The sequence below is a fragment of the Camelus dromedarius genome, chromosome 18 (assembly GCF_036321535.1).
Source record: "Camelus dromedarius isolate mCamDro1 chromosome 18, mCamDro1.pat, whole genome shotgun sequence".
Lineage (NCBI taxonomy): Eukaryota > Metazoa > Chordata > Mammalia > Artiodactyla > Camelidae > Camelus > Camelus dromedarius.
In genome coordinates, this window is record NC_087453.1 from 299,818 (window position 1) to 322,843 (window position 23,026).

The following is a 23,026-nucleotide window of genomic DNA, read 5'->3' on the forward strand; positions in this document are numbered from 1 at the left end:
CGGGCGGCCACCCTCCTGCCAGAGTGTCCAGCCTGCGCAGCTCTGGCAGCCCAGCTGATTCAACTGTTTCCTGGCCAGCTCCTTCCCGTCCTCTGCACCCCTTCTCCAGAGACCCCACAGCTCTGTCACCAACACATCCTCTCCAGGCACTGAAGACCTGGGGTCTGCATCTGAGGCCGTCTATTTCCTGGTGCCCCTCCCAAGGAGGCCTGTGTCAGTCTGTCTGCCCCTTTCGCCACCTTCCTGAATGAAGTAAGACACACCACACAAGCCGGAGTGGATTTTCCCCCAAAGGAATGCTTTATTGACAAATCACCCAGTATTTACTTAAGGAAAAGATAAATCAGTTATCACCCCGCACCCTGCCTCCTCACCACACCACGTCTGAGAGATTCCAACCCTGGAGAAAGAACACGTGGGTGTTCCTCCCAAGGCACGAGCGTGGACTGCACCCCCTACCTAGGGTGTCTGAAGTGACTAGCAGGCAGTCAGGTACCGGAGAGCACATCACCGCCAACCAAGGCGGACACTAAGCTGACGGCTCCTCCCCTGGAGTGCACAGATGCAGGCGAAGTCTCTGCCTGCCGAGAGCCAGTAAGGCACGGAGCTGCCCCTCTGGACACACCAGACATGGGGCCCAGGGAAAAGCTGCCGGAACATGGCAGCATCAAACGCGAAAGAGATCTTTGTAGCTCCTGAGAAAAGGTGACAGCAGAGTCCCAGCCGACCCCAATGCCCCAGCATGCAGTCCACAGGCCGACTGGGGCTGCCGACCAGTGATGCACCAGCCAGGCCTGGTCCACACAGGGGCAGCACGGCCCCCGCCCCACCAGCCCACGAGCTCTTCGGCCAGCGGGAAGTGCCACGGTCACTGAGAGGAGAGAGAAGCGAGTTTCATAGAGGGACGGAGCGCGTTTGTGAAATCAAACACACCACTGGCACAGGCATGCTGCCACTTGGCTGGGTGCAGAATTCTAGAGTGCTCAAAACCCACGATGGAACCCTCATTTGTATAAAACATCATAAACAGATAAAGCATAAGGCGATGTAAGGCGTGTATTTCAGCTTGAGTTCAGAGAAATAATATTTTCTAACTATGAGGCTAAAGCTGCTTTGCTTAGGTTTAATTTTTGAAAAAACCCACTGCATTTAAAAAATAAAGAATTTGCTTTTGTTAAAGCTAGATCGTTAGTGTAACAATCAGGCAGCTGCTGATGCTCAGTTTCTCTTCTGGAAGGTCTCAGAAAACGGACAGTTTTCTTGTTGAGCGTTCTGAATAAAACTGCAGAGCAGGCAGGGCTTCCTGGATGACCCTTCCTCCTGAGACTCAGGGAGGGGTTAGCAAACACCACGCATTTTACACTCATCCCTGTACCACCCTTTCAGCAGGCTGGTCAACGAACAAGATTCCCAAAGAGGGCTGGGCTTTGGCTCTAGACCCCCTGGGACCCACCACCCTGCCTGCTTCCTGCCCCCAAGGCAGGATGGCACAGTGATCTGCTGCACCTGCCGACCCAGTGGAAAGCATCTGTATACAAGATGTGTTCTCTAACCCATGTGAGCGCAGCGGCCACGTCCCCATGTGGATGCGAGGTTGTCCTCAAAACTGGTTCTGTCCATTCGCCACGGCTTGGCTGGCTGCCCCGCTGAGCGAAGCTGCAGTTGTGGCAAGGAGGGTGTGCTCGTTCTGGGGCTGGGCAAAGCCTCTATGGGCTTAGAAGGGCGTGTGATCGGGCAGGGGTTTTTCACCACTCCCAGACGGGGAGGGAAGGTTGTCACTGCCATTCTCTCTGCCACCGACAACCTTGGACTACAGATGGGAAAAGACCAAGAAAGGAAAACATGAGACAGAGCATGCAGCCCTGGCAAACCCTAGGCCTTGCTGGGAATTCAAACTCCAATCTCCACTTGAGTTTCTGTAACACGGACACTGCTTCGCAATACAAAAGGCATGTCACCAGCACAGGCAACAGGTTGGACGTCTCTCAGGAATTAAGCAGCGTGAAAAGAGCCAACCCCAAAAGGCTACACTGTATGGTTCCATTTACACAACGTTCTCGAAAAGGTAAAAACTACAGAAATGGAAAAAGGTCAGTGGTTACTAGAGGCAGGGCAGGGGCAGGGTGCCGGGGGGACAACTGCACTCTATCCTGTGATGGCATCACCCCCGATTGAGTACTGCAGGATTTCATCACTGGGAAAAACTGTGCACAAGGAACAAGGCCTCTCTGCGTCAATTCGCATAACAGCACGTGCACCTACACTGACTAAACGAGTTTACCTAAGTGACAGGTCACCCCCACCGGGAGGGCCAGCCCAGGCACAGTTACCTTTATGGTCCCAACTCGGTCTTCAAATGACTTGAAGGTTGCAGAATTCCTTTAAAAAGAGAAGAAGGACATGTCGGTACAGGAGCAGATGGCTGTGCTGCCCTCCTAAGTCTGAAGGGCCTCAGGGTCAGGGTCATCCTCTGGAGATCCCGCCAAATCCAGAGAGCTCACTGCAAAGTTGGGACAAGCTAAAAAAAAAAGGGGAAGAGGGCACACCCTCTGCAGAGAGCGCAGCCAAGGTCGCCCCGGAGGCTTTCCCAGGTCAGACCCGAGGTCAACCACACCCACCAACTGCAGGACAGAAGATCTGCAGGCCACCAGCCGGTGAAACCCAGACTTCTCGTGGGTGAACTGCAGACCCGACTGGGCAGCAGGTGGGCTGCCAGGCTCGTTTATGCTGTGCCCTAGATGCACACATACTGGGGTAATGAAAAGTCCCACGTGTTCCTCTCACGGAAGTCAAGCAAAGGGGAAACCAAGGACAATGCTGGGAGCAGAGTGAGAAGGAGACAGAGGAAAAAGCAGGCCAGCCCCAGTCGCTCCCAGCAACCTCTCATATAACCAGCTCCCCTCAATGGTTCAGAGCCTCCCTGCCCTCCAGACCTCTAGGGGCAGCCTGACAAGGACCCCCAGCTGGCTCTGGGGCACAGCGTCGCAGCAGGTTCCCCTGTAACAGGGACAGGAACTCTGTAAAGACCCAGGCTTCACTGGAGCAGGGGAGAACATGGGTGGGGACTTCAAGGAGAAACCAGCTACAGCTCTGGGTGTTCTCCATATACAGACCAAACAGTTTTCACAAAAGGCGTGGAGACACCTTAAGGCTCCTGGGAGGGGCCTGTGTGCAAGCCTCTCTGCTCCTCCCTGGCCCGACCCCAAGGCTGGCCCTAGAAAGTTCCAGGTGGAGTCCAGCCTGGCACAATGGTTCCTCTCAACCTCATCTCCACAAGCTCTTCAGCCTGGAAGGGGTCGTCCCCAGGCCTCAGCCGAGAGGAGGCCGGAAGGGGTTCAGGGAGTGGGAAGCGGACCAGCAGGAGACCCCCGCCCCCTGGCTCCCCTGGCTTCCACTGGCTGCCTGGGCTCAGGAGTTGGACACACATTACCTCATGGCCGGCATGCTTATGGAGTGGCGGATGGAGGCGCTGCTGCTCGGAAGCATGGCGGGAGCAGAGAAGGAGAGTTATCTCGAGGCGGCCCGCCGGCCCTGCTCTGGCAGAGAGCTGCCCCCACTGCCCGCGCGGCTGAAAAAAGCCCCGGCCACTACAAAGAAGCCTTGCGAGGCCGCCCTCACCCAAGGAAAACTGGACCCAAGGTGGTCCACTCGTGGCCCCGGAAGTGTGACACCGCTGAGGGGCGCTGAAACAGTGGAACTGAGAGGACCTAAACCCGGGCGCGACCAACACTTTGGTGCCGCGAGCTGTCAGGTGTCCTCACGTGCCTTCCAGCAAGCTAAAGAGAAACCGCCAGGTCAAGGGAGAACAGTAAAGTCATGGCTGTTCTGGCCTGGGTTCCAGACCTCCAAGCTGGAAGAGCGCTGGTGCTGCCTGCGAGAGCAGTCCAGGCCGCTCGAGGGCTGCTCGGGAGGTGGTCAGACTGGGTCCCACACGCCCGGGGCAGAAAGGGGCTTCAGCAGGAAGTGAGACCAACTCAACTCTAGGGGGCAGGACTGCTTCCTGGGGAGAAGGGGGAGGGGAGAGCACAGCAGCGAGAGGGTCAGCAGGACCCCCTCCCATGCAAACACGCCCCCTTTCAGGAATAAACTCAGGTGTAGGCTGATGGACACCCTCTGTGAAGCTGGGTCAGAGTGGGCGGGTAACAGTGCCATCCATGAGCCTGGGGAGGAGCCCTGCTTCCATCTCACTGCTGATGACTCCTGGGCGCCTCTCTGTGCTGGGCCCCTCCCCACCTCCCCCAGCACAGCCTCCCACAGGCCAGCCAGGACCAACCCTGCCCAGAGTCAGAGAAAAGCCTTCCCCAGGTGTGTCCAGCGTCAGTCTTACCTAAAGGAGTGTGAGAACGGCCGAGCCCTGAAAGGCGGCAGCAGCAGGAAAGAAGAAATGCAGCGTTAGGAAGGGAGCCCCATCCTGCCCCGGCCCCTCTGCTAGGGACCCCGGGGACCTCACATCACTAGGGACAGGACATCTCCCCACGTCCCACCCCCGAGAGGCCATCGCTCCCTCGTGGGCATGACTGGCAGGCGCCCTGCCCTCCAGGATGCAGTCCCACATGAGGGACCCGAGCCCGGGCGCAGGCTGGAGGAGAGAAGCCCAGAGAGGTGAGCAGAGCGGGGATGGGAGACAGGCCAGAGCAGACCACCCTGCAGAGGGGCCTGGGACGCCCCTGGGCCCAGCACTTCTTGCACCATCACCTGGGATGACAGAAGCCACCCTAGAAACCCAAGTGTGTCCAAGGGCTGCTGCTGGCACAGGATCAGGGGCACAACACCGCAGTCACTTCAGGAGTGACAGTTACATGGCCTGCTGTGCCTACACCACTCAGGTGGGCTGCAGGTCCTGCTCCTCTCAGTGGGAGAAGGAAGCATGCGTCCTGTCAAAGGTCACCCGGCAGGACGGAGGCCCGACCCTGCATTAACCCAGCCTTTGACCCAAATCCAGGTCCCTGCTCCACTCCCACCACCTCACACCCCAGGGGATGTAAAAAGCCTCAGACCAGGGCCGCTCCAGCTGGTGTGGGGTGTCTAGCAGGACCTGGCCCCAAACATCTTGATGCAGTGGCCCACGGGGTATCACCCAATCCTGAACTCATGACGGAAATCTCCCTGAGACTGATTTGCCTTCTCAAGGAGTGGTGAACTCTGTCGGCCATGAGCTCTAAACCATGGGGGCCAATGGATCTCATGAGACCTGAGAAACCACATGAGACCGCATGGTGAGACCACAGGAACACGTGAGAGGATACACCAAGAACCCTGAGACGCCTGTGTTCACGGCTCCCCTGAAGACACAAGAGAACAAAACCAATGGCAGACGAGAGTCCCTGGGGCGAGACCCCTGCAAAGAGGATGACTGCTCCAGGCGCTGTGAACGCGACCAGGTCCCTTGCCTTGGCTGGTGGGCACGGGACCTGCGGCTCAGTGTCCTGGATCAGCAGCCAAGCCGGTTCTGAGGGGAGCTTGGGGGCAGAGGAGCAGACAGAACAGGGGTCACGTCACTGTCCTCCCAGGGAAAAGCAGCCTGTGTGAACGCCCCATCGAGATGGCCACCATGACTCGCAGGAAGGGCTCTGCCCTCTTGCCTGATTTCCACCCAGAGCACTCTGAACACACTCAAAACTGTGTGAGGACGTTCCCAGGAGAGGATGTGACTTGAGCACAGCAGATGTGTTGCCTCCTTCAAACTCCCTGGCACCAGCCCACGCTCTGGGGAGAGAGCAGGCACAGCCAGGAGTGCCCGCTCCCTCTGCGGCAGCCCCTGGGAGCTTGGCCAGGCTACCAGCGGCGTGTGATCAGCCTATCAACAGCTCTTCCGCAGCCCGACTCAGGAGGCTAATGTCCAGTGACTTGTTACAGGGTCACACCCACAGTCACGTGCGAGCAGACCAGGGCGACACCTGCGGGCGCAGTCCCACAGACCCTCCTTGCTGCTGGCGCAGAGCCACAGCTTGGGGGCCTCTTGTGCCCAAATCACAGCCACAGTGGGCAAGGCCTGCATCTGCAGGGTGACCCACAGGGCCCCCCAGAGGGGGGCACGCTCCTTAGACACAGACTGCCTACTGAGTGTTCAGCTTCTCCAAAGGTCTGAAATTGTTCAAAATAAAAAGCTGGGGGTGTAAGAGAGGAGATGGGTAATGACACAAACAAAGATAAAAGGTGAGTGCGGCTCTGGGCCCAGGCTGCCCTCTGCTTGGCTAGGGGCCCAGGGCTCGGAGGGCCAGGGCAGAGCTCCCACCCTGAGGCCAAGGCAACTGTAGGCCTGTAAGGCAGGGACATGCCTAACCAAGCAGGCAGGAAGGGGGCCCACCTAACGGTAAGAGGCGAGAGGTCAAGGCTGGGTAGACCCCCAACGCCAAGCCCGCAGGCAACACCATGGGGTTCTCAGCTTTGAGGAGACAGGAGCCTCAGGATGGGGTGGGGGCCACAGGGAGGCATTCCTTCAAACTCATAAGTGAGGGGACTGGTCCCGAGCATGGGTCAAGGGCCAGGGCAGGCGGGGCAGTGGTACCCGGGGGCCAAGTCCCGGGTGCTGGTGATGGTGACGACCTGCACCACGCGCTGTCACTCACCAGTTCATCCCAGCAACCCTGAGGGAGGCCCTCCTGAGGGCACAGTGAGAAAGAAGCTGAGCCAGGACTCACGCCCTGGCTTCTGGCTTCGGGAGGCCCTGCAGATGCAGCCATGGAGCCCAGAGCAGGAAAAGCAGGGCGAACCCTGCCTTGGAGCAGGCGTGTCCATCAGGCTGGGGGTGGGCACTCCCTGACCCCCAGGCCCTGCTCAGGAGGTGCTCAGGCAGCCAAGAGGGTCTCGCCAGCTCCCAGGAAAGGACACTCAGTCTGAGGCCCTAGTGTGCACTCTCTGAGGGCAGGTCAGGCAAACACCTTGACAAACACCGACTTGGCCTGGAGTGTCCTCACTGCTGCTCCACCGGCCAACACTGACCACCCACCCCCGGCCTCCAGTCATCTTCTCTCTGTGAAACTTCAATCAGACGCATCGCCTTCACCAATCGCAACACCGAAGTTACCCAAAGACACCAGGGACCGCCCACCCCCCCACCTTGAGAAACAGAAATGGCAGAGTAGGTAGAAAACAAGGGTCTGCGAACCACTGGTTTGAAGCCGGTGTGGCCACATCTGCGGGTGCTGAGAGGCCCGGGGCACGCTCATCTGAGCCCCGGGGCCCCGGCAGGCTTCCTGCAGATGCTCCAGTGGATAAGACCCCAAACATCTCACCCAACCAGCACAGGTCCCAGGGCAGAGCTGTCAGGCCAGGAGTCTCACCTCATGTCTCCGAGCTTCCTGCTGATGGCAGAGCTCATGGTGGACAGGGCAGCTGACGTCTTCTGTCCCGCCTGAGAGAGAGTTTCCTGAGTCTTCTTGTAGCTGGAAGAGAAACACCGATTAAGCCAACCAGACACAGGGCGCAGCCACAGCCCAAACACTAAGGACGAGGCACCCAGAGAGGAGGGGTAGTGAGTCAGCTTGGACACTGGGGACGGGCACGCATCCAGTCTCAGGGACCCGGGGGACATGCGTCAAGGACAGAAGTGACACTGCCAGGTCACGACAACCCTGTAGCCCAGGCTCTCCTCCATCTCTTCGGAAACTCACTTCTCCCAGCTCTCCGGTCCTCCCACAGAGCCCGAGGCCCTGGGCAGCAGAGCAGACAAGTTCCCTGAGGGGAGAAGAGCTCAGCCACACCCACGGGGGCGCGCTGTGTGCGGTCTGTGGTGTGCTGGCCCTCTCAGACCCCAGAAGCCCCTCCAGCCTCCAGCACTGTCCGCACAACGTCCTCGGAGATCTGGGGAAACCTACCTCCACCTCACGCCACTGTTCTCGGTGCAAGGGGGTGGTCTGGGCTCACAGCAGAGACCACCTGTTCCATGCCATCCTGCCCCAACCATCCACACAAGATGGCTTGTGACCTCAATGGCGGCGGGACCAGCACAGGCAGTGTGCCTCAGCCACAGGGACAGCAAGGAAACCTTGAGCCAGCAGCCCGCGACCAGCTACCACCATAAGCAAAAGACACAGCAGCGGAACCCCAGAGCTCCTTTCTGGCCAACCTGGCAACCCTGAAGCAACAATGGCTCGAGACGGCAGGGCTCCTGAGATGCCAGCCTACTCTGGCCATGCAGGGGCCACCCGTCCCGGTCCCGGGGGGCTGGGCCAAGCAGCAGCGCAGCAGCAGCAGGGCTTCTCACCCCCTCCTTCCCACCCACCACCCACTGACGCCTGCTGGGGGCCCTCCTACCATCTTGCACCCTGCGGGCCCCCTCCTGTGGGGATGACCCAGCCCAAGTACCCCCAAGGGCCTCCCTCCCGTCAGCAGTGGGCTCGTAGCACAGCGGGGCCTCGGACTGTCTGCTGCTCAGCAGGGCCCAGGACTCAAAACCTGTGCTGCTTCCCAGCAAGAGTCTGGAATGTCCTGAAGTCACTCAGTCGCTGAGTTTATCTTAGTTTCCAGGAAAGTCAGTAATTTTGGAATAATGGGGAGAAAATAACTTCTAAAATCCTTACTGAAAAACTTGCTTCGGGATTTCCTAAATCCAACAGCCATTAGGACGTCTAATTCTGAATCCAGGCTTTAGAAAAATCTGACTTCCAGAAATTCCTTCCCCTGGGATAGTCTGATACTATCACGGAACTTGAACTCCAACCACCTGCACAGCAACCCAGATATCTGCACAGCCAGGGCCCAGATGGGACCACCTGGGCAGAGTTGCAGGGTCCATTCTAGGCCATGGCTGACTCTCACTGAAACCCGAAGTCCACGCCTGCTTTCAGACGGCTTCCATCCAGACTGTGCCCGGAAGGCACCTTCACCCAGAACTGCCACCTCCACCACGGCCTGTCTCAGGGCCTAGTAAGACTGTGGCAACAGAGGTGGAGGAGCACCTTGGGCAGGTGCACCAGCACGTTCCCCACAACACAGCCTGCCAAGGAAAGGCTCTAGAACCTTCTGCGGGGCCCCTAACCTGCAGTGCCTGCTTGAGCCTCCCAACCCCAACCCTGGGGGCTGGGCTGATGAACTGCTTTCATGTCAAAGGGAGTCAAGATCACCTGCAAGAAACAGCCTTCGGCGCACCTGGAGCCACATCATGGTTTCCACAACACCAAGTGCAAGGTGACTAATGATACGTGATATTGGGATTCAGGAACAGAAACTCCAAACACGTCTCCAAGCCCAGTTTTCCCCAAAACAATAAACACATAAGATCTTGTGAACACTCTGTGGTTTGTTGAAGTGGAACAGTCTGAAGCAAAAGATTTAAAGAAAAATCCTTAGAGAATCTCTGTCTGGGCCCACATGACCAAGCTTGGGAAACACGTCACAGAGAAAAGTCCTTGGTGACGAGGAGCATCCAGAAGGTGACCCAAAAGGGCCTAGGCACCCAATCCCCAACAGGAGAGGTACTCGCTGGGGGCCACTTTCCCACATGGCACAGCCCTCAGCATTTCTGGGATATGGAAACAAAGTGTCACAAGTGCCTCCTTCAGAAACACGAACCTCCAAACTAGGGCAGAAACAGTGTCTGTGTCCAGGTAACTCGGCCCCATTCGTGCTGAGGGCACCAGGCCGTGCTCCCCTGGCCAGAGCTCCTCTGGGAATTACTTCCACCTTTTAGGGTAACAGACCCCCCCCCCCGACTATCGGTGGGCATGACAGTCAGTGTGAAGCATCTGCTAGCTGCACCTACTGGATCTTCCTTTGGGGGGCTGTCCCCACCTCCCACTTGGGTGGGCATGTGATCCCAATCTGACTGGTCAGAGGTTACAACTCCCAGACCACAGTGAACATCCAGTGAGGCCCACACCGGGCCATTTTGCGGTGGGGCTGCAGGCTGGGAAGATACAGTCCCGTCCCACTAGGCACCCCCACACACAGAGGGGCAAGCGGAAGGAGGGGCGATGGAGCACTGGTCGGAGCCCTGTTCAGGCAGGCCTGGAGCAGGGGCTTCTCGCCAGGCCAGGCACTGCTCCCCCCCAGCCAATACTATCATCTGGAGCTGTGCTTCCTGTCACCTGAGACCAAAGAATGTGCCAACAAGTGACTGTGGAATTTATCGGTGTCCACTCCAGGCATGCTTTTAGCTATGATCTACCTATAAAAAGGATCCCATTTGGTGACCACCCCACAACAGAGCACGGCTGCTGAATCAAAAGTAGTTGGTGGAGGGAAGAAGTTTCGTGAGCATTAACTGCGTCACTGGAGCGAAGCACCAGGGCTGCACACAGCCTGGCTTCCTCCCCTTCGGGCCGAGCTGGGCTAAAGGAGTCTACAACCTCCACCAGAAAGCCAGGGCCCTTCCTTCCGGTTGCACCTTCCCTGGCAGAGGCCCTTGGCAGTAATCGTGTGGGCAGGCTCCTGTGGCCACCACTGCAGAGGCACCAACCAGCCACCCTCAGGGCCGCAGAGCAGCTGTTTTCAGCAACCCTATCCCGAGCTGTGTTGTTCTCGTGTGGGCTGTTGCTGCAGAAAGGCCTCCAGCTCTGACAACTCCAATAGAATCGGGGCTGAGACCTCATGGGAATGGCCACTGCCTGGCGAAGTGCTCAGAAAGGGCCAACACACGCACACACCAGAGCCACAGGTTTCTTCTGGAGGAGTCACAACCCTGATGACGTGGAACAGTATCCCAGCAGCTTCACATAAGCTGGTTTTACAGAACAGCACTACGGTCTCCTAAAATTATTTTCAGCTTGACTGCACTGTGAGCCTGCCTGCAAGGAACAGCTGTCCCACCAGGCCAAGCAAACAGCATAAAACTCCAACCGCCGACCCACCCAGTGCCCGGCTCCCCTGGTGACCCCAGGCTGCAAAGGCTCCACTTGCATAGCCAGCCAACCCAGCTTCCAGCACCTCTAAGACAGGCTGGTAGCAACCATTTCCTTTCGGCCCAACACGGAAGGACTTTCTGCCCATGTTCTCCAGCAACCACGACAGCACTTCCTTATAAACAAGACGGAAAAATCCCAGTAATCGACTGCTTTAAAACACTGGTCAGGTTGGAGCAAAGGTAAAGGAAGTGCTATTAACTCACTCAAGGATCTCAACAGAACATCAGGAGGCACCTGGGACCCAAGCTCTGACAGACACTTTCCATGAGAATTTCGCACTCGGCTCATCTTCTGCGTGGCCCATAGCTCCATGCCTCTCAGACCAAAGGACCTATTTCAAGATCTCACCAGCACGGCCTGCACCGCACCCCACCCACCCCAGCATGACCCACCCTGAAGTGCAGGTGAAGATCTGAGAACACATGGCTGGGGCCAGTCTTGGGGGGGGGGGGAGTCCAGGTGGCGCCCAAGGTGTAGCCACCAGCCAGAGGTGCCACCCCAGTCCAGCCCAGGCCTCTTATCTGAGGGACACGTGTCAGACAGAGGGGACTTATCAGTGTGGTCTGGTGGCTGAAAGAACTTCCCTCAGCGTCTGCACCCTACTCCAGAAAAGCTGAAAGAATAGTTTCATTTGTGTTTCAGAGGAGAAATTTTATATTACAAATAAAACAGCCAGGAAAACACCAAAACAAGGTTTGTGCCAAGTGTGCACAGCCCCCTGTCCCTAAGAGGAGTGTTGGGGGAGGGGAGGGGCGTGCTGGTGGCAAAGGCACTCACAGGTCCGACTGCGTCACTTTCTCATTCCACTCTCCAAGTTTCTCAGAAGTTTTCACATAGCTAAAAACAGAAAGTCTGCGGTAAATTATTTAGAAAACCTGTTTCAACTCAGGTCTTGACCTGCAGGGAAATTCCAGGGAAAACAGAGAAGGACCAGCCAGCAGGAAGACTGCACCCGCAGCCTGCTGAGACAAGGGCCGCCGCCGCCGCTGCCGCCCAGCACCTCTCTGCAGGCCCAGGCGAGGCCTGGGTAGAGCTGACCAGCCCTCTTCCCATCAGGCCAAGGGAGCACCTGGCCATCTGATGTTAAGCTGGCTCCTGGGGAGTAAGGGGGCACAGCCCGTGGCCCCAAAACACTACTCTGACAGTCACCTTCTGGGATTCAAAACCTACAACTTCCTAGGCACAAAATGGGCTTTTCACAGGGAGATGTATGAAATTTAATTTGATATTTCTGTGGGGACATGGTTTCTTGGACGGGGGAACACTTCCCACCCCCCACCTCAGAGGATATGTGTCAGAGGAGCCACAGAGCCGCACTCCCCAAATTCAGAGAGCTGAGTCACATCTGGGTCAAAGGTCCTGGGGCTGTGACATCACGCTCATGAGAAGGACTCATGTCCACTTCAGCGGACACTGGGCTACAGGGACCACAGGCAAGTCAGTCTCACTGAGTGCCTAATTAGCGTTTTCTCAAATTTAGACCCAAAATATACTCTTCCTGTCAATTTCTGCTTGGACGACTATCTAGTATGGCCACCTTCTAAGAACTCAACGCCCTGGACACAGCTGAGCAGGTACTCACGCGCTGGAGACCTGCACGTCGTGCCAGCCCCTGGACAGGTTCTGCTTCAGGCCCTCCAGGGCGGAGAGGCCCAGCTTCCGTCTCAGCTCCCCGCAGTGCCTCTCCTTGGCCGCCAGCACCTGGCGCAGGGTGACGATTTCCTCCTCCACCTGCAGAAGCACACAGTCGATGTGATTTAGCATCACTACCACACAAAGTGACTAGCATCCTTATGCACACAGCACGAGAGGTTCCTCAGAATTATGTGAAAAATTTCCATTTATAGAAATGTAACTCGTCTTAGGAGTCGTCTACAGCAGACATCTGTCCTGCTTTTATTTGGTACCAGCACCTCAACTTCCGGAGAACTGCCCCATCCTCCCAAGCCAAGTGTTTCGGTGGGGCTATGGATAGCAGTGCCAACTAACCCGTGGGGATGAAGCAAGGCCTGTCAGAGCTCTTCCCTGGGACTGGTCACAGGTCTTAGAATAGAGAAGCCCTTTCTGTCCAGGCTCTGGGTCCGGGCCTGGATCTCAGAGGGTGGAACTGCTGGCAGCCAGGTCCCATCCGCACCACGGGGTAATTTCATAGGCAGTGGGAAGGAAGTAGAGCTGACAGATGGACAGACGGCCAGAGACCCACGTGACAGAGAAACAACCTTTTATGACATCTGTGTTCCTGAGGGCAGCCCCAGGCCTTGGCAAAGGCAAATTCCCTTTCGTGCAGTCTGAGTTGGGCAACAGAAACAATCTTTGTTTGTTTCATTGAAGTCAGAAACAATCTTGACGATAAAGACTGGAACCTTATATCTCAGAATAAAAGAATGTAACCATAAAAGGGAGCATCCTTTGAAACGTTCCTATCTTAGAGTTCTCCATACTTTCAGCATCTACATGGACAGCCATTACCAAAAAAAGTCCCTTTCTTTAAACAGTGACTGTTTGGATGAAGGCACCAGCAACAGCCTAGAACCCTGCATATCACCAGATTTTGCTTTAGAAAATATTAAAACAAAACCCCCAAAACTACAGGGTCATCTAAAGCCAAACTGTTATCAGTCACACCAGCAAGGACAACGGAGACTACAGTGTTCCATTTACGGTGCCTGGACCAACGGGGGCTTAACAGCACGTGCACATGCAAGCCTAAATGTGAAGTGACACAAGAGCTCTTTGCTTTGCAGCCTGACTCTGAAAAGACTCTGGTTTTATTCTCCAAACCAACAAGTTCTGAGATAAAGGGCAAAGTGTAAGTCTCCTGGGACTTCTCGCTGCTTCTCCCTTAACTTTTGTTCAGTTCAGAAATAGCCACACTCTTTCTCTGTGATCTGAAACCTTGTCCCGGGGCTGAGGTTGAGGCTGAGAACGACCAGCCCTGCTCAGACCTAGGGTTGGACCCAGAATGTACGCAGATGTGCTCGTCTCTGAAGGCAGAGGGGAGAACCGTGCTCAGCGTGTTCCAGCCTCTGCCTGACTGGACGCTACGGTCAGGTGCTGACGACTTCATTTCCCCAGATTCTGGAATCTCAAGTGAGTCACTATCAGACTCCATATCATGCTGCAAAAGAAACACTCTTGGCAGTTGGTCTGAATAAAAATTATACTTAGAGGCTTTAATTCTTAATCTCTATTTCCTCTCAAGACACTCTCGCTTTAAAACGGTCACTTAAAGCTTTTTTTTTTTTTTAACAAGACAAGCATTTTTAAAAGGAAAATGAAAGTCCAGGGGCAGCTACATCTGTGGGGTCTTGAAAATGTCATGTTAATTCCAAGAGGAACTCCCAGTAGATAGTATGCTCCGAGCCATTGTCCCCATGTGGACCAGCTCCTCTGGGAGCACCTACAAGGTGCCAGACACATACAGACAAAGGGTGCAGAGAGCAGTTTCTGTGGGGCCCCCGGGGCAACCTTCCAGGGCACCTTCTCCAGGGCACAGCCAGCACTCTGGCCCCTCGTTAGCCTGAGAGAGCCTCGCAGTCACCCACAATGGATGGCCAAGACACAGCACCTTTGCAAGCTCGGCCCTTAGCTCCTCCTCCTCAGCCTCCGTCAGACCCTGAACAGCAGGAGCCTGGGCAGCCACTGCTGTGTCAACAGGGACATCCGTCATGGAGTCGGAGAGCAGACCTTTGTTGGGAGAGTTCAGGTTGATATCTGCCAGAGACAAAAGGTGGTCACAGTGTCAAGTAAGAGGTGGGAGGGGAGAAAACAGGGCAGAGGTCTCCACTGAGGGAGGAAGCAAGGGTGAAAGGGCAGGTTTATGGGAAAGGGGGAGGGGGATCCGTGGATACAACATGTCTTCTCTAATAGGTTCAGTAAAGATGGTTTGAGCCACCAGACTGAGGGCAGCCACCTCTCAGGCTACCTGAGATGCTTCTTCAGGCACTAGAAGTGCTGGCACAAGGCAGCCATTCCCTAACTCTGGTGTCTCTCTCAAGAATACTATCTTCAGAGACAGGAAACCTCTGCTGCAAACAAAGCAGCCAGATCTAATAGATCTTCCACTTTTTAGAGTGAAGCACCTTAATACAGCTGTACACACAACAAGCAGCACTTACCAATCCACTGCTCTGCCAGAGCATAAGCTAAGATTACACACAGAGAACACATGCCGGCCATGCAGCCCCACAGGGAGTCAGCAAAACAAAGTCCTCAACCTGCACCCACAGCAAAGGGGCCACAGCAGGTAGGGAGGTGCAGAAGGAACACTGCCTCCACACACTTCTGCTACGCCCAGGGCGGGTTCTTACTCCTGCATACACACCTTTTCTTCCCATTAAATGCATCTTCCTGTCTGTGCTAAAAGTTTAAGATGCCACACAGGGAAAAATGGGTGTACTTCAATTCTTTTTGATTTCTAGTGCACAGCTGTTTAGTACTTTTATACAACCAGCATTGAAAATATGCTCCCTTACGGACAGCACATTCCATGAAGGGGCTCTATATGGTGTCTGGCACATTTAAAAGTAAGTTAAAATGAAAGGCATAAAGGTTGGAAGGAGGTAAAAGTGTCTCCCGTTGCAGATGTTTGTCTAGTCTAGAAGCCATAGTCTGCTAAAAATAGGTAGAATGCACGAAAAATCAGAGATGCTGCATTTAGCTGGCTGTGTCACTCCCTTCCCAGGTCCCCCCATGGCTGGAGCTGTGCACTTCCTTAGTGCTCTAGAGATGTTTACTAAATGAAGCATGCCACTTTTTTTTTTTTTAATCAACTGACTGATTTTTAACTGAGATCGGCCTATGTGCTTTTACTTTAATATTTGTATCTGTTATATTGAACTTACTCAAATTCAGTAAATGCCTTAAGATCTCTACAACTCTTCTGTTTTTAAAGAACAAATGAAGGTCCTCAGACAGTTTCTGCCTGTAAAGCTAAAAATGGATCCCATGGAAATCACCTCCAGAGAGAAAATGGACACCTACCTAACATGCTAGGCACTGCACAATCACTCTGTGTGATACCAACCTCACTACACCCTGACTTAGGAGAGACAGGCAGGAGAGTGTCTTACCAAAGGGCCTACAGAAAATAAGCATGGGCTGGTGCAGCAGGCAACACCAGGGGCTAGAGTCCTTCACCTGGTGAGTCTCAGCTAAGCCTATACCGTACCATCATCTGCAAAATGGGGGCAAACAAGGACCAATCTCAGCCTAAACACAGAAAAAGACATGGGAAACAGGCTTAGCATGGTGTGTGGCACATAGTAGTGCTCAGTAAATGTTCTCTGCCTTTCTCGCGACAAGAACCCAGTGCTTGTGACCATGTTCAACTAAATTAGAGATGCAAGTCAAACAGTGAAAAGCCTCTTGAACTTATCAGAGCCGGGGCTTTTGACGCTGAATTACTCTGTAAGTAAGTTAAAAGTTGAAAAACTTACAGAATCTATCAGAACTCAAAAAATTTGTTCGTTTAAATTAATATGCTGATACAGGTCAAACAGTAGAAGAGCATCCTGAAATTACTCAGTGTACCTATGTCAACGTAGGAATTCAGCATGCCCTCTACAGAAACCCAGAACAAAAGACAGACTAAAGATTTTAATCTCCTGGGCCCGCTCCACACCTCAGCGGCCATCCAAACTGGTCTGGGGTGTCTGTTCCAGAAACAGGCCTGGTATGCTGGGTGTGCCCCTGACTCACTGCACCCTTTCCCCCTTGAGACAACCCCAAAGTAGGCTGGGCTCAGAGCAGCGTTGCCACCCCAGGGGCGCTGCGCCGTACGCAAGGACGGCTACACTTCCCCTCCCCTCCCTGGGAGCCGCGCACAGCACCTCGGCCCGGGTCCAGGGCCAGAAGGAGTGTCCCCGGGGGCCTTGGGCAGGGGCGGCCGGCCACGCAAGCGCCGGGCGGGGACGTAGAAAGAACTGCCCGGAGTGAGGAAAACCTGAATTCTAGGCGAGGGAAGGGCGCCGGGGAGCGAGAGCTCGCAGCGGTCCCAGCCGGGGGCGGAAAACCCGCCTGTAGCTTCGACACCGGGAGCCTGGGAGCTGGAGAGGGGCCGCGGGGTGGGTAGGCGCAGTTGGACGGTCCGGCGCCCGCCGCGCGACGCCCGGCCAATCCGCGGCAGAGGCGCCGGGCCCGCGGGTACCTTGGCCGGCGGAGTCCATGTTCAGGCGGCGGCCAGGCCGTAGCTGGCGTCGAGGCCGGGGTAGCGGGCGCTGTGGGAGCCGAGCGGGCCGCACCAGGTATCGCTCGCCGCGTACACACCAGACAGCGGAACCGCCTCCAGCCGCCGCGGCATTACGTAATCAGCGGCGCGACGACCCACTTCCGCTTTGAGGCGCTCTCTGCCTTCGCCCCGCCCCCAACGAGCAGTGTCCAATGAGGGCGTTGTCTGGCGCAGTCCGGGTTCATCCGTTTCAACTTGATTGGCCGAGGCTGCGGACGAAGCCGGAAAGGAAGGCCAGCTCCACCAGCGAGACTCACAGGTAGAACGGTCCTACGGAGCACGGGGAAGGTGGGATGTAGGAGGACCGTCCACCTTGGCGCTATGGAAGGCCAGAGCTGAGCCTCTTGGAGGTCTCGAGGGGTTTTGCCGCTGCCTAGGAGGGTATTTTGGCTGGTCAGACTCAGGACGTTTGAGATCCCTTCGAGGCCTGACCCCCCGACTTTGGAGTTTCTTTTTCTTTCTTTCTTTTTTTTTTTTGAGTCCGTCTTTTTTGTGGGGGTTGTTGATTGTACGGCGGTTGCGCGGAAAAAGCGAGCATGAGCTCTCCTCTTGCCCCGCAGGCGCCGCTGCTCCGCGCGCACCCCCGCGTTCTCTCACTTCCTTTTCACAGCAACTCGGTGAGCCAAGTGGGACCCTCCCCACTTTACAGATGTGGAAACTGAGGCCAGAGTAACTTGCCCACCACACAGCTAGTCGAGCTGCGGCAGACTCTGAAGGAAAGTTTGCCAGACTTCTCAAAGGAGAGGTGTGCAACCATTAGACAAGCCAGTCCCGCTAAAACAAGTCCGAGGACTTACCCCCCTTTGACTAATTGTCTCTGCAAGTGCATTCTTTAATGGTATTCAAAGCTTTGAGGATCTGACCATTCCGAACAGCACTCGTCTTTCCGGCGGAGCCCTCTGCTTGTGTCTATCCCTAAGTTTGAAAGCCCTTCGTCAGCTGACTAGCTCCTCTTCTTGTCTCAGCTCAAAGCTCACCTTCTCCCCATAGGTCTTCCTGGTACTTTACATCACCTTAGGTACCTACCTATGTTCGCAGTAGCCCAGGTGCATCAAGGCCAGGTCTTGCTCTGGGCCTGTCAGTTATGTCTGCCCCACTTGCCTTTCAGTTTTTCCAGTTTCCAGCTCAACCCACCCTGACCAGCCCCTGTTCCCCAGGGTTGGGGACAGCCAGCAAGCAGTCCCTGTTTCATGCAGTTCATGTACATGGATAATAAAAAGGGCTTGTCTCTCATTCTGAATTGCATCCCTGAGTCAGGAACTAAGCAATGAGTGGTCAGTGCGGGTGTGACTGTAGTCCCACATTGATGTGCCACTTACTCTGAGTCCTGTAGAAGCTGGGATTGGCGGAAGGGAAGGGGGGAGAACCTATGAAGCAGCAGTGTCACACTCCTGGGAAGGTCCAGCTGCTAAGACCTGTATAGCCTTCCAAAGCTAATGTCCCTTCACAGCTAGCGGCGACTTGCACAGACCCTTCAACACTTCATCTTTCCCAGAGCATGCTACGACCCAGGCCAGGTGAAGGACCCCTCCTGGCGTCCCACCGTCCCTCTTCCCACCATCCTTTTGAGGTGATCAAACCACCATCATACACTAGGTCAGGTTAATCTCTGCATTCCCTTTAGGAGCTGGGAATGGACTGGGAGGGAGGAAGAGAAAGACGAGAAGGGGATGCCGCAGTAAGGGAGAGCACCAGGTCCCTCTCTGCTGCCCCAACCTCCCCCAGGCAGGGCCAGATTTACTAATTTGGGGGTGTGCGGAACGGACCCGCAAAGACGCGATCTACAGTCTCCAGGGGAACTGAAAGTCCTCTGGTTCCAGCGGACTGCAGTGAGTTGCCTCCACGTTCTTGAGGTGTTTCCGCGCCAGGAACAGCGCGAGCTGTCTGCGCCGCCGCGGGCTAAGGCCCTGGCCCACCAGCCAGGGGAAGACAAGCCCGTGCGGCCCCCAGGCCTCCTCGTCCTCCCGCAGGTCCTCGCAGCGCGCGCGATAGGAGCGCAGCAGTTCCAGGCACCACTCGTCGTCCACGCGGTAGCGCGCGAAGAAGGCGGCCTCCTGCGCCAGGCTGCCGGTGCGCAGCCAGCGGGTCACCACGGCGAGGCCCTCGCGCATCATCACGGCGGGGTAGCGGTGCTGCAGCAGGCGCAGGAGCAGCTCGTTGCCGCGGTTGCCCTCCACGTCGCCGGACGGCAGGGGGCGCAGGTGGCCCGAGGTGCTGACCACGTCGTCCTGTGTGCGCCGGAGCAGCAGCACAGGCCCGGGGTAGAGGCACAGCTGCTCGGCCACGTTGAGGTTGAAGTGCTCGCGCACGGTGCGCACCACCAGCCCCTTCCAGCTCTGGGGCATTACCTTCAGCGCCAGCGGCACGAGGTCGTCGAAGGTGGCGTCAAGCACCAGCGCACCCAGCTCTGGGTACGTCATAGTAGCCCAGGTGGCCGTGAAGCCGCCGATGGACCAGCCGTAGACCACCACGTGCGCAGGCGGGAAGTGCAGGCGGTGCAGCGCGTACTTGACCACCACGTCCATGGCGTTGGCGTCGTGCTGAGGGAACGGCGCGCCGGTGCTGCCCCCGAAGCCGGGGTGGTTCCAGCCCAGCACCGAGTAACCGGCCTCCAGTGGCGCCGACAGGCAGCCCATCTCGTAGAAGCCGGCATTGCCTTCGCAGCAGATGACGAGGCGCAGGCCACGGCCGTGGCTGCCCGGGTGCTGGCGGCGGTCCATGAACATGGTGTCGATCTCGTTGCCGTCACAGGCCACCAGCTTGGCGCGCCGACCGCGGTAGCGCTCCACGAGGCGCTCTTGGCCCTGCTGCAGCAGCGGCAGCAGCGCGCGCGTCATCAGGAACATGGAGCCGGGGTACACGAGCCAGCGACCCAGCGAGTGGGCCAGCGCATAGCTGGCGAGCTGGCTGGGCAGCTCGCGGATTTGCTGCAGGAGGCACTGCGCCTGGCTGCGCGCTCCGCGCAGTGGCCGCCCCGGCGCGTCCCCGCCCAGCGCCGCGCCCCGCAGCAGCCACACACCCGCCGCGGCCGCCGCGCACGTTAGCGCGCGGTGACCGCTGCCACCCCTGGAGGCGGCGCGCACGTCATCCCAGCGGAAGTCCACCGGCCAGCTGCGGAAATTGTAGGTGTAGTTGGCGGTCAGGTAAATTTTGAACACGTGCACCAGCGCCTTCACGAAGCAGACCACGCACATGGGCCTCGAGGTCACCAGGCACGGACCGAGCCCTAACACCCAGTCGCCGGGCCAGGGTCGCGGCGGGAGGTCCAGGCCCGGCCCTGCGGGTAGCTGCAGAGGGGAGCGCGGACAGGGCTGCCTTGGGACGTGCCTTCTGGGGGCTTGGCCCTAATGGCCTTTGTGACCTGGGCCTTCCAGGACCCAGGGGAGGCGGCATCTGCCTGGCGCTGGCCAGCTTTGTGAGTCACTGTTGCTGGGAGAGAGGCCGACACCCCATGATGGGCGCACAAAAGGTCCCCAGGGGTGGTGGGCCTCAAGTTCTGCCCCCCCCCCCCCCGACACAGCGTTAGGACTCCGCTGCCGCCACACCATCCCCAGACCCTCCTGCCTGCCTCCTCTTGGGGGCCCTGCCACACCAGCCTCCCACCCATGCCCAAGCCCACCTCTACCCACACCTGAGCAGCATCCCACTCTGAAGGTGGACAGACAGGCCAGAAGTCGAACAGCCCTAACCTCTTCTGGGGCAGTGGCTGGGATCTTGCTGGGAAAAATGCATGCTTTCCCACACACTGAACCAGCTTGCTGTGGGACCCTGTCCCACCTCCTGAGGTGCCTGCACTTGTAGGAGAGGGAGCAGAGGCAGGAAGAAGCACCCCGGGGATCAGGCTGTGTGAGCATCTGCAAAGACTGGGGGGGGGGGGGTCCGGGAGAATGGCACCCACTATGAGTAGCAGTTTCCTGTCCGGCCTTCCCAGTGCAGGGGAGCAGCCAAGGCTAGCTGGTGGGGCTGCTGGAGCAGGAAGGCAGTGTTTGTCCACTGCCTAGGCCCCTGCCCCTGCACCCCATCCTTCCCAGGAAAGGGGTGAGTGCAGCCTGGAAACCCCCGCCTGTCCCAGATCCTCTTTCCATGGGTGCCTTCCCCAGGTGGGTCCTGCCTAGCCAGTGTTCCTCATTTTCAGCCCCTGGTGAGCCCTCCTCCCCTTCAAACCACCCCACAAGCTGTACCTTCCTCTTTTCTGGAGGGCTCTGGTGGGTTCCCCTTTCTCTCCTGCACCAGAGAGGGCCAGTCCACCTGCCAGCAGAGGGGGCAGGGTTAGAGTCTATTAGCGGGGAGCATGGGAAGAGCCAGGTTCCAGGGGCTCATTCAACTGTTGCCTGGACCCGAAACAGAAGCCATCCAGGCCCTCAGAACCCAAGAGGCCTGCTTCAGAGACCCCAGCCCTCTGGGTAGGGGGCTCCAGAGCCTGGCATGCCCTGTGCACCTGAGTCGCGGCCACTGCTGTCCCAGTCAGCCCTGCCAGGCTTGGAAAGCAGAGCTGAGGACTGCTGCTGTCCTTAGGGCTTGGGGGCAGGAGGGGTCAATTAGCAGAGTGAGTGGAGAAGGTTGAATATCCCCCTACCCGTGTTTTTTGGTAAAATACAGAACACCCAGTTTAATTTGAATTTCAAATAAACAACTCATACTTTTTAAGGATGAGTATGTCCTAAGTATTGCATGAAACGTCTTCCTCATATTAAAATACTGTTTATCTGAAACTCAACCCCAACTGGATATCCTGTTCATAGATGTGTTGGTTGTTTTTTGCTAAGTCTGGCAGCCCTACTCCCAGCACCCCTTCCCCAGGCCAGCTGAATTCCAAGTTTTCCTGATTATCCAGCTCTGACTCTAGCTTGGACTGCTTCACTCATTGCTCAGGTCCTGAGGACCAAGGGTCCACTGGCCCACCTGGGCAAGGGTTCCCCTACAGTTCCTTCTGCCTTGCAACCACTTGCCCTCTTCCCTGGGTCCTGGGTGGCAGCAGGGGCAGTGGGAGGACTGCCCTGGGAGGGAGCCCACAAGTACCACACCTGGAGTCAAGGGATAGGCCGAGCTGCCCTCTGGGATTGGTGGTCCTTGTCCTCCTGAAATGTCCACCCTGGCCCTGAGGTTTGGGGTAGAGATGGAAGCCTTGGGGGAGGGGAGGGTGGGGGCTTTTACCCTCTTAGGAACCTTTTCATAAACTCAGGTGCTGTTTATCCTGTCCAGGGGAGGGGAGTGCAGACCCAGAGGCTCCAGGCTCATTTTCTGAGTCCTCAGGAGTGACCCCCAGCAACAGGGCAGAGGGCCCTGTTGGTCCTCAGCCGAAACCCAGGCAGACGCAGGGGTACATGGTGGGGTGTCCTGCAGGACTGTCCACACAGTATGTTGGACACGTCACATTTTGTTTTGACCCCCCGAGGAAAGATGGGGCTTGGAGGAGTGGCGCCCTCCTGGGGGCAGTCTCCCGTCTGTCTCGGCTGGCTCTGAGACTTACGTTTGGAAGCAGAGGCTTTCCTGCAGCCAGGCCCACCTGCCTTGGCTCCCCCCGGACAGCAGGAAGCGGGGGCCGGTGTGGGGCAGCTAGAGACCGGATTCTGAGGGCCAGAGGTCAGCAGTCTGGAGCTGCTGGCCCCCCAGAGCCCTCACCCTGTGTTTAGCCGGCCCCTGAGCACCCCCTAGTCCTGCCCCCAGCCCATGGGAGCACGGGTGTCCCAGAACCAGCAGCTCTGTTGAGATGGGAAGGCATGTGGCAGGAAGGGAGCCCTCCTCGTGCTGTCCCCTCACCAGAAGAACCCCTCAGACTGGACCAGCTGCAGCAGCAGTGACCTCTTGTGCCCCCCCCACCATGTCTGCTCAGGGAAAGTGGGGCTGTGTCCCTGGTTCTCTGCTCTCAGACAGAGGAGGCTACTCCCAGTGTCCAACAGGCAGACACTGAGCATGCATTCCCTGCCCCCCTCCAGCCTGCTGGGCTCTGTGA

At 57.0% G+C, this 23,026-nt stretch overlaps 2 protein-coding genes across 4 annotated transcripts; both read right to left on the reverse strand.

Moving 5' to 3' along the window:
* Window positions 1–277: 277 nt before the first annotated feature.
* On the reverse strand, window positions 278–17,144 carry TPD52L2 (TPD52 like 2). 3 transcript variants are annotated; one of them, XM_031433398.2, is made up of 9 exons: window positions 16,993–17,144; window positions 14,413–14,558; window positions 12,427–12,575; window positions 11,622–11,681; window positions 7,284–7,385; window positions 4,328–4,354; window positions 3,431–3,472; window positions 2,331–2,379; window positions 1,566–1,810 (listed from the first exon to the last, which is right to left on the reverse strand). In XM_031433398.2, the coding sequence occupies exons 1-9, from the start codon at window positions 17,009–17,011 to the stop codon at window positions 1,715–1,717; spliced, it is 690 nt and encodes a 229-aa protein (XP_031289258.1). In that variant the 5' UTR covers window positions 17,012–17,144; the 3' UTR covers window positions 1,566–1,714. The 3 variants fall into 3 exon arrangements, with proteins under 3 accessions (XP_031289260.1, XP_031289258.1, XP_031289251.1); XM_031433391.2 differs by lacking the exons at window positions 3,431–3,472; window positions 4,328–4,354; XM_031433400.2 differs by lacking the exons at window positions 2,331–2,379; window positions 3,431–3,472; window positions 4,328–4,354 and having other exon boundaries at window positions 278–1,810.
* Window positions 17,145–18,797: 1,653 nt separating this feature from the next.
* ABHD16B (abhydrolase domain containing 16B) lies at window positions 18,798–20,466 on the reverse strand. Its single transcript, XM_031433387.2, has one exon. The coding sequence runs from the start codon at window positions 20,265–20,267 to the stop codon at window positions 18,855–18,857; it is 1,413 nt and encodes a 470-aa protein (XP_031289247.2). The 5' UTR covers window positions 20,268–20,466; the 3' UTR covers window positions 18,798–18,854.
* Between the last annotated feature and the right edge of the window lie 2,560 nt (window positions 20,467–23,026).